Source organism: Zingiber officinale, chromosome 10B, assembly GCF_018446385.1.
Source record: "Zingiber officinale cultivar Zhangliang chromosome 10B, Zo_v1.1, whole genome shotgun sequence".
In the NCBI taxonomy this organism is placed as follows: Eukaryota; Viridiplantae; Streptophyta; class Magnoliopsida; order Zingiberales; family Zingiberaceae; genus Zingiber; species Zingiber officinale.
Genome location: NC_056005.1, coordinates 76,732,460 through 76,745,729, shown reverse-complemented (window position 1 = coordinate 76,745,729; position 13,270 = coordinate 76,732,460). Strand labels below are relative to the sequence as shown.

At 39.1% G+C, this 13,270-nt stretch overlaps 1 protein-coding gene across 1 annotated transcript; it reads right to left on the bottom strand.

The window, feature by feature from the left end:
- Positions 1–8,131: 8,131 nt before the first annotated feature.
- LOC122029196 (probable E3 ubiquitin-protein ligase RNF144A-A) lies at positions 8,132–10,285 on the bottom strand. The gene is made up of 4 exons (XM_042588136.1): positions 9,487–10,285; positions 9,310–9,375; positions 8,299–8,360; positions 8,132–8,152 (listed from the first exon to the last, which is right to left on the bottom strand). The coding sequence occupies exons 1-4, from the start codon at positions 10,283–10,285 to the stop codon at positions 8,132–8,134; spliced, it is 948 nt and encodes a 315-aa protein (XP_042444070.1).
- Positions 10,286–13,270: the final 2,985 nt, after the last annotated feature.

Sequence of the window (13,270 nt, the reverse complement as noted above, 5' to 3'; positions counted from 1 at the left end):
GGGGAGATAATGTTGAGCTATCCTCTATGTTGACAAAGTCGCTATGAGTTGGAGGGAGGTGTGGCCATCGAAGATATCGGCGAGGAGTAACGAAGCAAAGTAGGGGTTAGAATAGAGATTGGGTTGCCCTGGTCTTCCACTCCGGCGCTCAAGTTAGGCTCTAACAAAGTATATGAAGTAGGTAAATGGTACTATAAGGAAGTATATAAAGACTGAATGTAAAATCATACTAGGCCCACGAGAGTGGGCCGGAAGTGACACGGAGCTGAAAGCGGCATGGAGCTAGAGATCAGAGGTCACAACATAACTATAGCTCATAGGACGGAACACAGTAATAGCTCGAAGGTCTTAAAACAGTAGTTGTTCGATGGCCGTAACACAACAACAACTAGGGGTTCAAGTACTAGATCGACAATGGAGGTGGCGTACAATGACAGTGCACAATGAGGGCTCGTAAATCCAATCTACGATGATAATAAGATCTGACTTAGGGGGAGTGATGTGCTTCAATGTTAGACAATAGTGGTGATCTGCACCAAGGTAGAGGACACGGTTGGATCCCACCGGGGGTAGTGGAGGTGGCAGATGTAAGTGCCCCGTCTTAGTTTTGGTGTGGTCAACCATGTTAAGTTGGGTTCTACATATTTGATGCCTTGTGTCTGAGTGTATAGGGACTTAGGAATGCAATAAGTTGAGCAGAAGATGCGACGAACAAGAAGGATGCCACGGAAATCGAGTCGACATGCTCTATGCATTCTGAGGGATGAAAAGCTATGAAAGAGTACACCGGTGGAGCGAGAAGGACTCGTGTGGCACCTCCGAGGGATGAGAGCCAGAGCAGAAGATTGCTCGAGGAGGAGGCCGGAGTTGGATTCGGGTGAGCTCAACTCTGGAAGGCCAAAGGATAACCCAAGCGATTAAAGAAGAAGCCAACAACCAGAGAAGGCTCCAGATGGTCGGCACGTGGTTGATTGATCCTGGTGCCCGGACATCTAAGGTGCTTAATAGGCCCCTTGTCATAGAGCTATTTCTATGGATCATTTTTTGGTCCACGTCAGTAATGGTCCGGGCGCCCGGACATGGTCGAGGCGCCCGGATATGGAAAAATGGGCGTTGAGAAGCTATTACGTGAGGATAAAGTTTGCCTCACTAGAGGCGCCCGGATCACCATCCAGGCATCCGGAGTTCACCACATCAGCAACGGATAAACTTGAATAGACCACTATAAATCAATCTATGACTATATCTGAATCCAAAGATAATAATAAGTATGATCTCATGAATCCTGAGTACCGGTCAAATTGGAGAGATAATAATAAGCTTGATCTTATAACTCCCGAATACTAGTGGAGTCAAAGAGAGAATAATAAGATCAATCTCGTGACTCCCGAGTACTGGTGGAGTTGGAGAGAGAATAAGTCGATCCATGACTATGTCCGAATTGGGAGGTAATAATAAACTCGATCTCACGACTTCTGAGTACATGTGGAGTCAGAGAGAAAATATCTTGACCTCGGCTATGTCCGATTCAGGAGATAATAATATGTACGATCTCATGACTCTCAAGTATCAGTGGAGTTGGAGAGAAAATATCTCTGTAGGTCCCTTGCGGTCGACAAAAGGGGGGGTGAATTTGTTGGTGCGAGAAGCACTAGACGATCGAACCTGTGTTTTGATTATGTCAAAGGGTTCAAAGTTAAGGTTATTTGTTATCTAACAAGTTTAAATGAGATTGCAGGAAAGTCCTAAGTGTTCTTAGGTAAAAGTCCTAGCTGCGGTTAGGCAGGTGGAAAACCCTAGGGGGTGGTAACCCTAGGTCCTAGGGGTGGTAACCCGAGGTCCTAGGGGGTGGTAACCCTAGATGAAAAGTCTTGGCGAGTCGAGCTCTTCGGGTAAAATCCTAGAGTCAGGGACTCTAGGTTGAAATCTTAGTGGTCGCGGATCGGTTGGACGTCTGGACGGGTCATGGAGTAGACGTCTAGCATGAAGACCGGAAGCCTTGGGCGCTGAACAAAAGTCTAGTCGGTCTGGAGGACTGGTCTGACAACAGGTAAACTCTCCTAAGAGGAGTATATGAAGACGCGTTCCCCGATGAGAGAACAGTAGACTCCCCACGCAAATTACAAGCTCTACAAAACATGGCTCCCCCATGCAATCTAAAGGAGGCTCAAATATTGACTCGCTAAATCACTGCTCCATCTCACTTCATCTCTCGATCGACCAATCGAAGTTTTCCCTTCTTCAAGATACTTTGTCAAGCAACCAAGTTTCAATAGATTGCGACAAGTATTCGAGGAGCTGAAGAATTATCTGGCTGCTCTACCCATATTAGCTAAACCAATAGTGGAGGAAACTTTGTAGGTTTATTTATCAGCTAATGAGTATGTTATTGGTTCAGTGTTGGTGAGGTAGGAGGGAAAAGAGCAACAACCTATATACTTTTTGAGCTATTTATTAAAAGGAGCAGAGTGTCGTTACACCGTACTGGAGAAATTGGTGTATAGATTGGTTTTACCTGCTTGAAGGTTGTGTCCTTATTTTTTATCATATTCAATCATCGTATTAACTAATAGGACTTTGGGTCGAGTGCTCGTCAACCCTAAGGAATCGAGAAGATTGATCAAATGAACCACTAAGCTTAGTGAATATGATATACAATATCAACCTCGAGTAGCCATCAAAGCTCAAGCCTTAGCCAATTTCATAATAGAAATATGGCGTTCTGAAATTGAGGAAACTTAGAAGATATATGTTGATGAATCCTCTACCTGATAGGGTAGTGGGATAGGCATTCTTGTTATATCACCCAGGAAAGATCAAATACAATTATCTGTTTGGTTGAATTATCATACCACCAATAATGAAGTAGAATATAAGGCATTAATAGCTAGATTACAAGCTGCACGGTACATGGGAGCTACCCACATTTTAATCTATTCAGATTCTCAGTTGGTGGCTCAACAATTGTTAGCAATTTTAAGATTAATAATGAAAGTCTCAAGTTATATGCAAAGACATTTGATAAGTTGAAGGATGAGTTTTAGGAAGTAATTATACAGAAGATTTCTCGGTTAGACAATCAAATAGTAGATTAGTTAGCTAAATTTACCTTTGCCATAATTCCCTGGAGTTTGGATAAGTTTGTTGAGCAAACATTATTAGTAGCTTGCATTGAGTGGCAGGTCGATCTGGAGCTATAAAGTGACTAGAGAACGTCAATCATCTTATTCTTACAATAGGGTACGCTACCAACTGACAGGGAACAAGCATGTATGCTCAAGAAAAGGGTTGGCCGATTCACTATGATTGGAGATCATCTTTATAAAAGAGCCTTGTCCTTTCCTTTACTCAAGTGCATTATGTCGGACGATGCGCCCTATATTTTATAGGAAGTGCATTAAGGTTCCTGCAGAAGTCATGAGGGAGGTAGGTCTCTCGCCTGAAAGGTACTATTGGCTGGGTATTTTTAGCCTAATTTGTAGACTGATGTAGCTCAACTAGTAAGGACATGTTTATCCTATCAAAAGCATCAAAATATCCCATATCATGCTACAGAATTGCTTAAAACCTCTATTGTTTCTTTCCCATTCGATTAATGGGGTATAGACATAGTAGGATATTTTCCCTTGTCACCCGCTCAGAAGAGATATTTACTGGTGGTTGTTGATTATTTTTAAAATTGGTGGAAGCCAAGCCCTTGGCCAAAATAACTGAGCAAATGGTTATTAAATTTTTATGACAACATATTATTTGCAAATTTGATATTCCACATAAACTGGTTTATAATAATGGAAGACAATTCCAGGGTAGAAGGATCTGAGAATGATGTTTAGGATATGATATTATACAGACTTTCACCTCTATGGTTTATCCACAGACGAATGGGCAGACATAAGTAATAAATAGAGAGATCATTAGAGGACTTAAAACCAAGTTGGATACGTTGGGGGGGGGGGGGTAGTTGGGTGAATGAATTGCCAATGTATTATGGGCATATCATACAACTCCTCAAGAATTGACAGACATAACTCCTTTTCACCTAGTTTACGAGGGTAAAGCAGTGATCCCAGTTGAAATTAGTGTGGAATCCGACCGAAGACGCTTATATGATGAGGATAATGCTGACCGACATCTCATGGAGTTCGACTTGAGGAAGCGCGAGACAAGGTGACAGCTAGACTTATATCATATTGCCAAAGGATGATGCAAAATTATAATAGAAGAGTTATTCCTAGATTTTTTTCAGATGGGTGATCTGGTCTAGAAATGCATCAGGGCGATCAAAGATATTAATAAATTGAAGCCACAATGGGGAGGACTATACAAGGTGATACAGAAGTTTGCCTCAAGCTCTTATTATCTCCAAGATGCAGAGGGGAGAAAATTAGAAAGATCTTGGAGCGCTAACCATCTTCAGCCTCACAAAGCTTGACAAGTACACCTATTGTTGGTGCGAGAAGCATCAGACGATCGAACCTAAGTTTTGATAATGACAAAGAGTTCAAAGTTAAAGTCATTTATGTCTAACATGTTTGAATGAGCTTGCAAGAAAGTCCTAAGTGTACTTAGGCAATAGTCCTAGTTGCGGTTACGCAGGTGAAAGCCCTAGGGGTGGTAACCCTAGGTCAAGGGGGTGGTAACCCTAGGTAGAAAGTCTTGGTGGGTCGAGGGCTTCGGGCAAAAGTCCTAGAGTCGAAGACACTAGGTGGAAAGTCCTGGTGTTGCGAACCCGGTGGAAGACTGGACGGGTTGTGGAGCGGATGTCTAGCAGAAAGTCATGGAGCCTCGGGCACTGAGCAAAAGTCTAATCGGTCTGGAGGACTTGTCTGGCAACATGTATACTCTCTTGAGTGGAGTAGGTGAGGACACATTCCCCAGTGAGGGAACAGTAGGCGTTGGTTCGACCTAGGATTTCCGGTCGGGAATCCGACGTCAGAACCGGACAGTCCGATGACTGTCAAATACTTTATTTTACATATCTATATTATACTAACTTTGTTTTGCAAGGTATGTTAGTTTGTTGGACTAACGTTGTAAAATACGACAACAAATAATAATTAAATAATAAGGTTTAATGGATGAAAAAACCTTAATGGAATTTTTAGAAATTTTTAGAAATTTTTTGAGATTTAATTGGAGCTTGTATGACGTATTTAGAGGGGATGCACTAATGGGCCCAAGAAAAGCCTGTTTGGAATACTCGGAGGTGGGAGTTGATTGAGAGGTTTATCTAGGGTTTAATTTCAAAAGCCCTAAGTTATAAAGTTTGATTTGTCGATTTTCCTTTTCCCCACTCGATCGAAGCACATCTTTTCCCCTCACCCCACTCGCGCCGACCTTCCTTCTTCCCCCGAGCCCTCACCTCGCGACGTTGCCCTCTTCGACCTTCCTTCCCTCTCGCGAGTTCCCGCACCCCGCCGCTCTCTCTCCCTCGCACGAGCACCCTCGGACGTCGTTGGCCTTCTTCTTCTCTCGAGCCACAGCTGCCCTCCTCCTCACGCGAGCACCATAGCGTCGCCGTCCTTGTGCCCTAGCACTAAAGCCACCCTCTGCCGACTCCTCTTCTCCTAAACCCCCTCTGCCCTAGTTCCTTCTGCTGAGCCACCAGGTGATCTTTGTTTCACTTGGTTGCACTCTGGATCCCCTTCTGACCTATCTGCAGAGTAGGGTTTAGCGGATCGCTGATTACGAGGTCTTCTCCTCTCCCTTGCTCTTGGGTCCGGCAGCCTCTTTCCCCGCCCTAGCGCTAGCAACCCAAGATCTCTCCAGCCGATCTTTGCTTTACCTCTGTTTGATTGCCCCGACATCTTTTTCCTTTGATTTCCCTTTTGATCAGTGCCCTAGTGTCAGTGTCATACTATTCTTTGCCTCGACTCATCATCACAGCAGCTGTTAGCATTCATCCGAGAGGTAATTATGGATCTGGACTGGTCCTTGAAGGTAATTGGTTAACCCTAGCATTAGATGTGGGTATTTGATCTTTATGTAGTGTTGATTAGGGGTTATTGTTGGTGGCAGTGGTTACATTTGGTCCAGGCAGCAAGCATATCTTCGATTGTGGATCACCACCTGATCTTCCGGGTTTAGGTGAGTTTTGAAGATTAATTTCATCTTATCCATCTCCACTAATCCAAACAAATGTAGAAATTGATTTATGGTGCATTGGGTCGATTGATGACTTGTAGATTATGTTTGGAATGATTGAAGGAATTATGGTGGGGATTATGGATTGAGTTAAGCCTAACAGGATTAATGAGATTGGTTAACTAACATATTAGGGTTGAGTTAGCTATTTTATTCATGATGGGTTTAGATAACTGGTTCATGTTTGACATAGTTATAATATGCATCATGTGTTTGCAGGATTTTGATTCGATACGGGTGATTTGACATTGGGTTGGTTTGACACAATCTTCGCAATAAAGGCGGGTACTTCTTATCTTGATTCTGTAGTTCTTTGAACTTAGTGCATGAGATATCTTTAGATAGAAACTGCTTTTACCTTGGTTCCACTCTAATTTTTCCTGCGCTTGATACTTCCACTCGATCTTTGAGATATTCATTTCCATATCTATACAATCTATTATTGTTATCCATGATACGTAGCAGATACTAGATACCATGTTTGCATATTTTGATTGTTATTTATTTATGTACTATATTGAGCATGTTGGCTTCATATAGCATACCTAATTTTTGCTTATATTTGTATGCTGACTGTTGCATCTTGTGCATCATATCATTGCATGCATGTTAACGACAAATTCTCCCTTGTGGTCGAGAGAGTCGTTGACCAGGGTCGCACGCTCGGCCACTCGAGAGAGTGGTAGTTGGAGCAGATGTCGCTTGTCCTGTCGTGCTTCCACTCGCTCACTCATAGGTAGTGATAGCTGGAATTGCGAGCAATAGGGACCCCCATCGCAGACGTAGCTAGTTAGCTACTATGCAACTGTCCCCTCGGCCACTTGAGAATAGTGGTAGCTGGATATGCAACTGTCCCCTCGGGCTTAAAAATACTCAGCCTCATAAAGCTCTTAATATATGATAGGCTAGATAAAATATGGTCGAACATAGATTTATCCGTGTCCTCCTAGCCGAGCAAAGGCTGGATGGGCTTAAAGACACTTAGCCTCATAAAGCTCATGATATATGCTCAGGCTGGGAAAGGTCGGCCGGGCGTAAAGGCACCTATCCTTTGGAGGCTTGACTTGAACAACCAGCCAGGTAAAGGTTGGCTAGATTTAAGATTACCTAGTATCATATCATCTTTTAAATGTTGCTTTAGTATACAACTGATCATATGATTCCTTAAATGGATTTTTGGCATACTGTGGGCACCATATCAGTTTCTGAATAGATTTTTATAGTATTTGGTGCACGACGAAGCAAATTAATTCAAAGGTAGGTATAAATATTGCCGGCCTTATGGACGGACCGAGTTATACTCAGCAAACAACTTCTGACAACATTATAACAGCTTAACAAAACCTGTTCGGGAATATTCCATTGAAGCCTTTTTTGAAGGTTATTATGTCTCTCATAAGCCAACTAATTACGAGATCATATTCCTTTAACCACCTCAATAATGATGGGGAGTATAAATGACAAAAGAGGTACATCAATGGGTAGATGAAAGATTCCTCATATAATTATTTTGCATTGTCCATATTGTACATTTTTCATCACCTAACAAACTCTGACAACTTGAGCCACTTTATGATCATGGTGGTTATGAGAGGTGCTATATATGCGCAATTGGCATCATCTAAACCTTTCTCTCGCATGTATCTCCTACTTCATCCACTTGCTGGAAAATGTATTGACTTGAGCGTCGGAGGGTGTCGTCAGGGATCCTTTCCTGATTTTTGGTTACTAACGATTTGTTGGATTGTCGGATTACGTGCAGAATCATTGAAGAGTTTCATTGCTGGTTAAAGAAATTTTTCGTCGGTCAACAAATCATCCACTTGAGTCAGCACGCCATCACCCTAGCCTTTAGACAGGATCATAATGTATTCATAAAATCAACAGACAAGTCTTCTAATTTAATTAAATTCTGATGCATCCAGTCACCGATCAAAGCAGTTGGTGAAGGTTAGGGCGGATTATATGACAAGGAAACGCTTTGGTTCTATTCTTGCTCCACCATCACCTTTAGGGAATAAGAAAAGTCATTGAAGAACAGGTTGATTTCCATGGCTTTCCTCATTGTCATAAGAAAGTGACTGCTGACGAGCTCCAAGCTAAGTTTAGAGGATCAGGTAGGAAGGAAATTTAACAAACAGCAGCAGGTCAAACCCCATGGAAGCTAGTTGAAGTAACTGCAGTAGCAGCAGCAAAAGGATGCAAAGTTGAAGGAACTGCAGTACGTAGATGCATGCAAAGTGAAAACTAGGTAAGAAGTTGCTTCATCGGCATCAGAATCGCAGCTACTGCTTACCAAAACCAGTACTTGCTTTGAATCGATCACCTTCTGTCGTTCATGATTTTTTTAATCATTTCTAGTTGTATTGGTTAAATATAAGATTCAGCAGCAAGTAGCTTGTCATTGTTCTAAATGGCTTTACAAACTGTGCTCCGGCCTTAGTAGAGATAGCATGGCCCGGCTCGATCGATCCCTACCGAGTTCGAGTTGTATATAGGAAATTTTCTGAAGTATGAATTGTAGACAGTATATGAATCAAAAGACTTGCAATTCTACATAAGATTTTGTTGTAGATTTATAGCAATTGGGAAAATAGAATTAAATGCGGAAGTTGCAAATTCGGACATGTGTCGAGATTCAACGCCATCCTTTGATGTTACTAGCACAATCTATAGATAAATCAAATATCAACATATACTTGTGTCATATCCTACCAAATATCAACATCTGATAAATCAAATTCATAATAAACACATTCGATAGACCACATTTATTTGGTTTGTCCATAACAACCATATCCGCATGTTACAACCTCAACATGTAAGCCCACCATACGGAAAAATAATATCCAACACGACTCAGACCTAGTTGCATCCCGACCCCATTTGTGTTGGACCGGATTCACAATCATTAGGGTGCCTGTTTTTGCAAAACTAGACACGCCTCGATTAGACAAGAAATTGAGTGACTGAGTGAACGGAGTCAGTCTTAATTATTATCTATATATCTACTGAAATAACTCTAGCATGCAGTTATTAGCTGAAGAAACTCTCCTTAATTAATTTCTCGTTGCCGAGAAGATGGAAGGTAATGAAACTACTGAGTTCAGGAAACTAATGAAAACAAATATCTAGAAATTAATTGGCTTTTAGAAGAGTTTGCACTTGCTGCAAGAATGGGTCTTTTCATCCACTGGACCTGCACATTTGTAGCAGAATGCTCTCTTGCACCTGTGCAGACGCACGCCAACACAATTAAGATTGTCATTATCTTTTCATTATTAATTAATTAATTAATTATGAATTATTAAGCGTTTTGGTACCTGCACTTCATGTAATTACAGCCTTGGCTCCTCTGGATGAAGAAGCCGCAGTTGGGGCACCTCTGCCACTTGTTGTCCTTCGCCAGATTCACCAGGCTCCGCCCGTTCTCGTCGACCACCAGACTCCGGTAGTCCTCGCACGTGTAGTTCTCGTGCCACGGCACCTTGCACCTCGCGCACAGCTGCCTCCGGCAATGCAGGCAGTTGGCCACCGCCGTCAGATTTGCCACCTCCGCCTCCTCGTGGATCAGCAGGGCCGAGCAGTCGTCGAAGGGGCAGTAGAATCTCGCCGGGCCGGCGATCGCCTCCTCGCACAGCCGGTCGCACCACCGGTCGAACACCTTGTCGGGGAGGATGAATCGGCAGGACTCCGGCGCCACGACCCCTGCCTCGCACTCGGGGTCGGGGCACCCGATCGCCCCCTCGTTCGCCGCCACCTTCGCCGCCACGTACTGCGACACGCAGGCAGTGCAGTACGCGTGGTCGCAGCCCCTGAGGGCCACGCACTGGAACGAGTACTTCTCCTCCATACAGATGGCGCAGAAGCAGGGCAAGAGAAGGGCCCGCCGGAGATCGGAACGCTCCCTCGCCGCGTCGTCACCTGGCGACCCGGATCTGGCGAGCTCCGTGTGCGGGCAGCCGTCCTTCATTACTTTCTCGAACGAGTACTTGTCTTCGATGCAGATGCTGCAGTAGTTATCCAATTGAGGCGTGGAAACGCGTTCGTCTTCATGGCGGTTGCGGCGGCGCTTGTCCTTCGTCTTGAAGGAGAAGCACTGGAAGAGAGGACGAATTCTGAAGGGCAAAAAGAAGAACATTCCGGCTATGGAAGGAAGCAGAATGCAGGAGGATGCGAGAAGACGAAGCATTAATTCAAAAGAATCAAACCCTAGTTGTTTTGATTAGGGTTTTAATTAGGAAATCAACGAAATTAGATAAGCATGAATGGTAAAAAATGATCTAATACGATTCTAAAAATCAAATATAAGGACTATTTCAATTCCCACGGATAAATCTGCAATTCTGGCGGTGGAAAAAAACTCATTTATCTGTTTTTTTTCTAACCCAAATTTAACTGAATTAATAGAATTTTTTTTAAAAAATAATTAAAAAGATTAAATTTTACTATTAAAATGGAATAAATATACCAAATATATAATTAATATTTTTTTAAAATAAAAACTTAATCAATTTAATAAAAATTAAAATATCTTACTTTTTTTTTAATCTGATTTACCTTACTAACGTCAAATAATATTAAGGACCATTCCAATTCCCACTGATTAATCTGCTATTCTAATGGAAAAATGAAAGGAAACAAAAATCCGAGCATTTCTAACTAAACTAAATAATCCTAAATTAAATTAATTGAATATTTTTTTAACCAATTTACCATTAAAATTGAACAAAATACAAAGTTAGTTAATTTCTCAATAACCAAATTAATTGATTTTTTTAATAAAAATTTAATAAAAAAATAAAATATTTAATATTTTTTATTATTTAATAAAAATCAGTTTAATGGAATTTTATAATTCAAAATCAAAATCAAACCGATTTAATTAATTTTTTTAATAAAAAAGAATTAAACTTCCAAATAAACTGAACCAAATTTTTGAGATAGGTTGATAATTTCAATTAAATAAAATTTTTGCTCAACCCTACAATCAATACAAATGTACGTATAGTTTTACTTTAAAAAAAAAGGTTATCTAAAATGGTTGAAATTATGTTTTAGGAAGAAAGAAAATGTTTTTGATTTATTAAGTACCTTGTAGATTGAATTAACCCATGGTTAATTAAATTATTTTAAAAAAATACTTAATTAAATTGTATATGAAATGCATTATTTAGAAAATGTAATAGTCTGTTTAATATCTAAAAAAAAATTAATTACTATAGACTTCCCTTTGTTATATTCTTTATTATCCAATATTGCTTCATTTTTCTCAAGAAAATAATTAAAACTATCATTACATTAGCAATGATCAAATTAACAACACGCACACCATCCTACATCAACATTAGTGTTATTCAAGGAGTTGGAGAATTTATTATCAAATTAACAATACTCACAACATCTTTCTTCAATATATTTTGCACTATAATTACAACAATAGTCACTACAAAAACAACCAATATTAATGACAAAATTATGGAAGGAAATATTTTTCCGTTGATAATTCTCGATGAAAATATTATTTCATAAGGAAAACATGGATATTATATACTTTACCAATACTATCATGATTCCGTCGGTAATCTCGATTTATTTCCGATAGAATTGTGATTCCATCGGTAATACCGATAGAATCATGATTCCACCGATAAGTTTAATGTATTATCGATGGAATTGAGATTCAAAAATCAAATATCAAGACAAAAAATGATCTAATATGATTCAAAAATCAAATATCAAGACTATTTCAATTCCACGGATAGATCTGCAATTCTGGCGGTGGAAAAAAAACTCATTTATCTGTTTTTTTTTTCTAACGCAAATTTAACTGAATTAATAGAATTCTTTTTTTAAAAAAAATAATTAAACAGATTAAATTTTACTATTAAAATAGAATAAATATACCAAATATAGAATTAATATTTTTTTTTAAAATAAAAACTTAATCAATTTAATAAAAATTAAAATATCTTACTATTTTTTTTATCTGATTTACCTTACTAACGTCAAATAATATTAAGGACCATTCCAATTCCCACTGATAAATCTGCTATTCTAATGGAAAAATTGAAAGGATTGGATAATGAAAGTAAACGAAAATCCGAGCATTTCTATCTAAACTAAATAATCCTAAATTAAATTAATTGAATATTTTTTAACCAATTTACCATTAAATGAACAAAATACAAAATTAGTTAATTTCTCAATAACCAAATTAATTGATTTTTTTAGGAAGGAAGAAAATGTTTTTGATTTATTAAATAACTTGTAGATTGAATTAACCATGGTTAATTAAATTATTTAAAAAAATACTGAATTAAATTGTATATGAAATGTATTATTTAGAAAATATAATAGTCTGTTTAATATCTAAAAAAAAATTAATTACTATAGACTTCCCTTTGTTATATTCTTTATTATCAAATATTGCTTCAATTTTCTCAAGAAAATAATTAAAACTATCATTACATTAGCAATGATCAAATTAACAACACTCACACCATCCTACATCATAATTACAACATTAGTGTTAGTGAAGGAGTTGGAGAATTTATTATCAAATTAACAATACTCACAACATCTTTCTTCAATATATTTTGCACTATAATTACAACAATAGTCACTACAAAAACAACCAACATTACTGACAAAATTATCGAAGGAAATATTTTTCCGTCCGTAATTCCCGATGAAAATATTATTCCATAAGGAAAACATGAATATTATATACTTTACCAATAGTATCACGATTCCGTCGGTAATCTCGATTTATTTCCGATAGAATCGTGATTCCATCGGTAATACCGATTAGGGATTACCGATAGAATCATGATTCCACCGATAAGTTTAATGTATTACCAACGGAATTGAGATTCCGTCAGTAATACATCAAGATTACTGATGGAATTGTGATTACGTTAATAATGTGGATTACTAGGGCACACCCCGATCCCGATCTCTATTTACGCACGCAAATATTTTTTTTAAAATAAAAACTTAATCAATTTAATAAAAATTAAAATATCTTACTATTTTTTGATCTGATTTTTATTGCTAACGTCAAATAATATCAAGGACCATTCCAATTCCAACTCTATTCTAACGGAAAAATTGAATGGAAAAA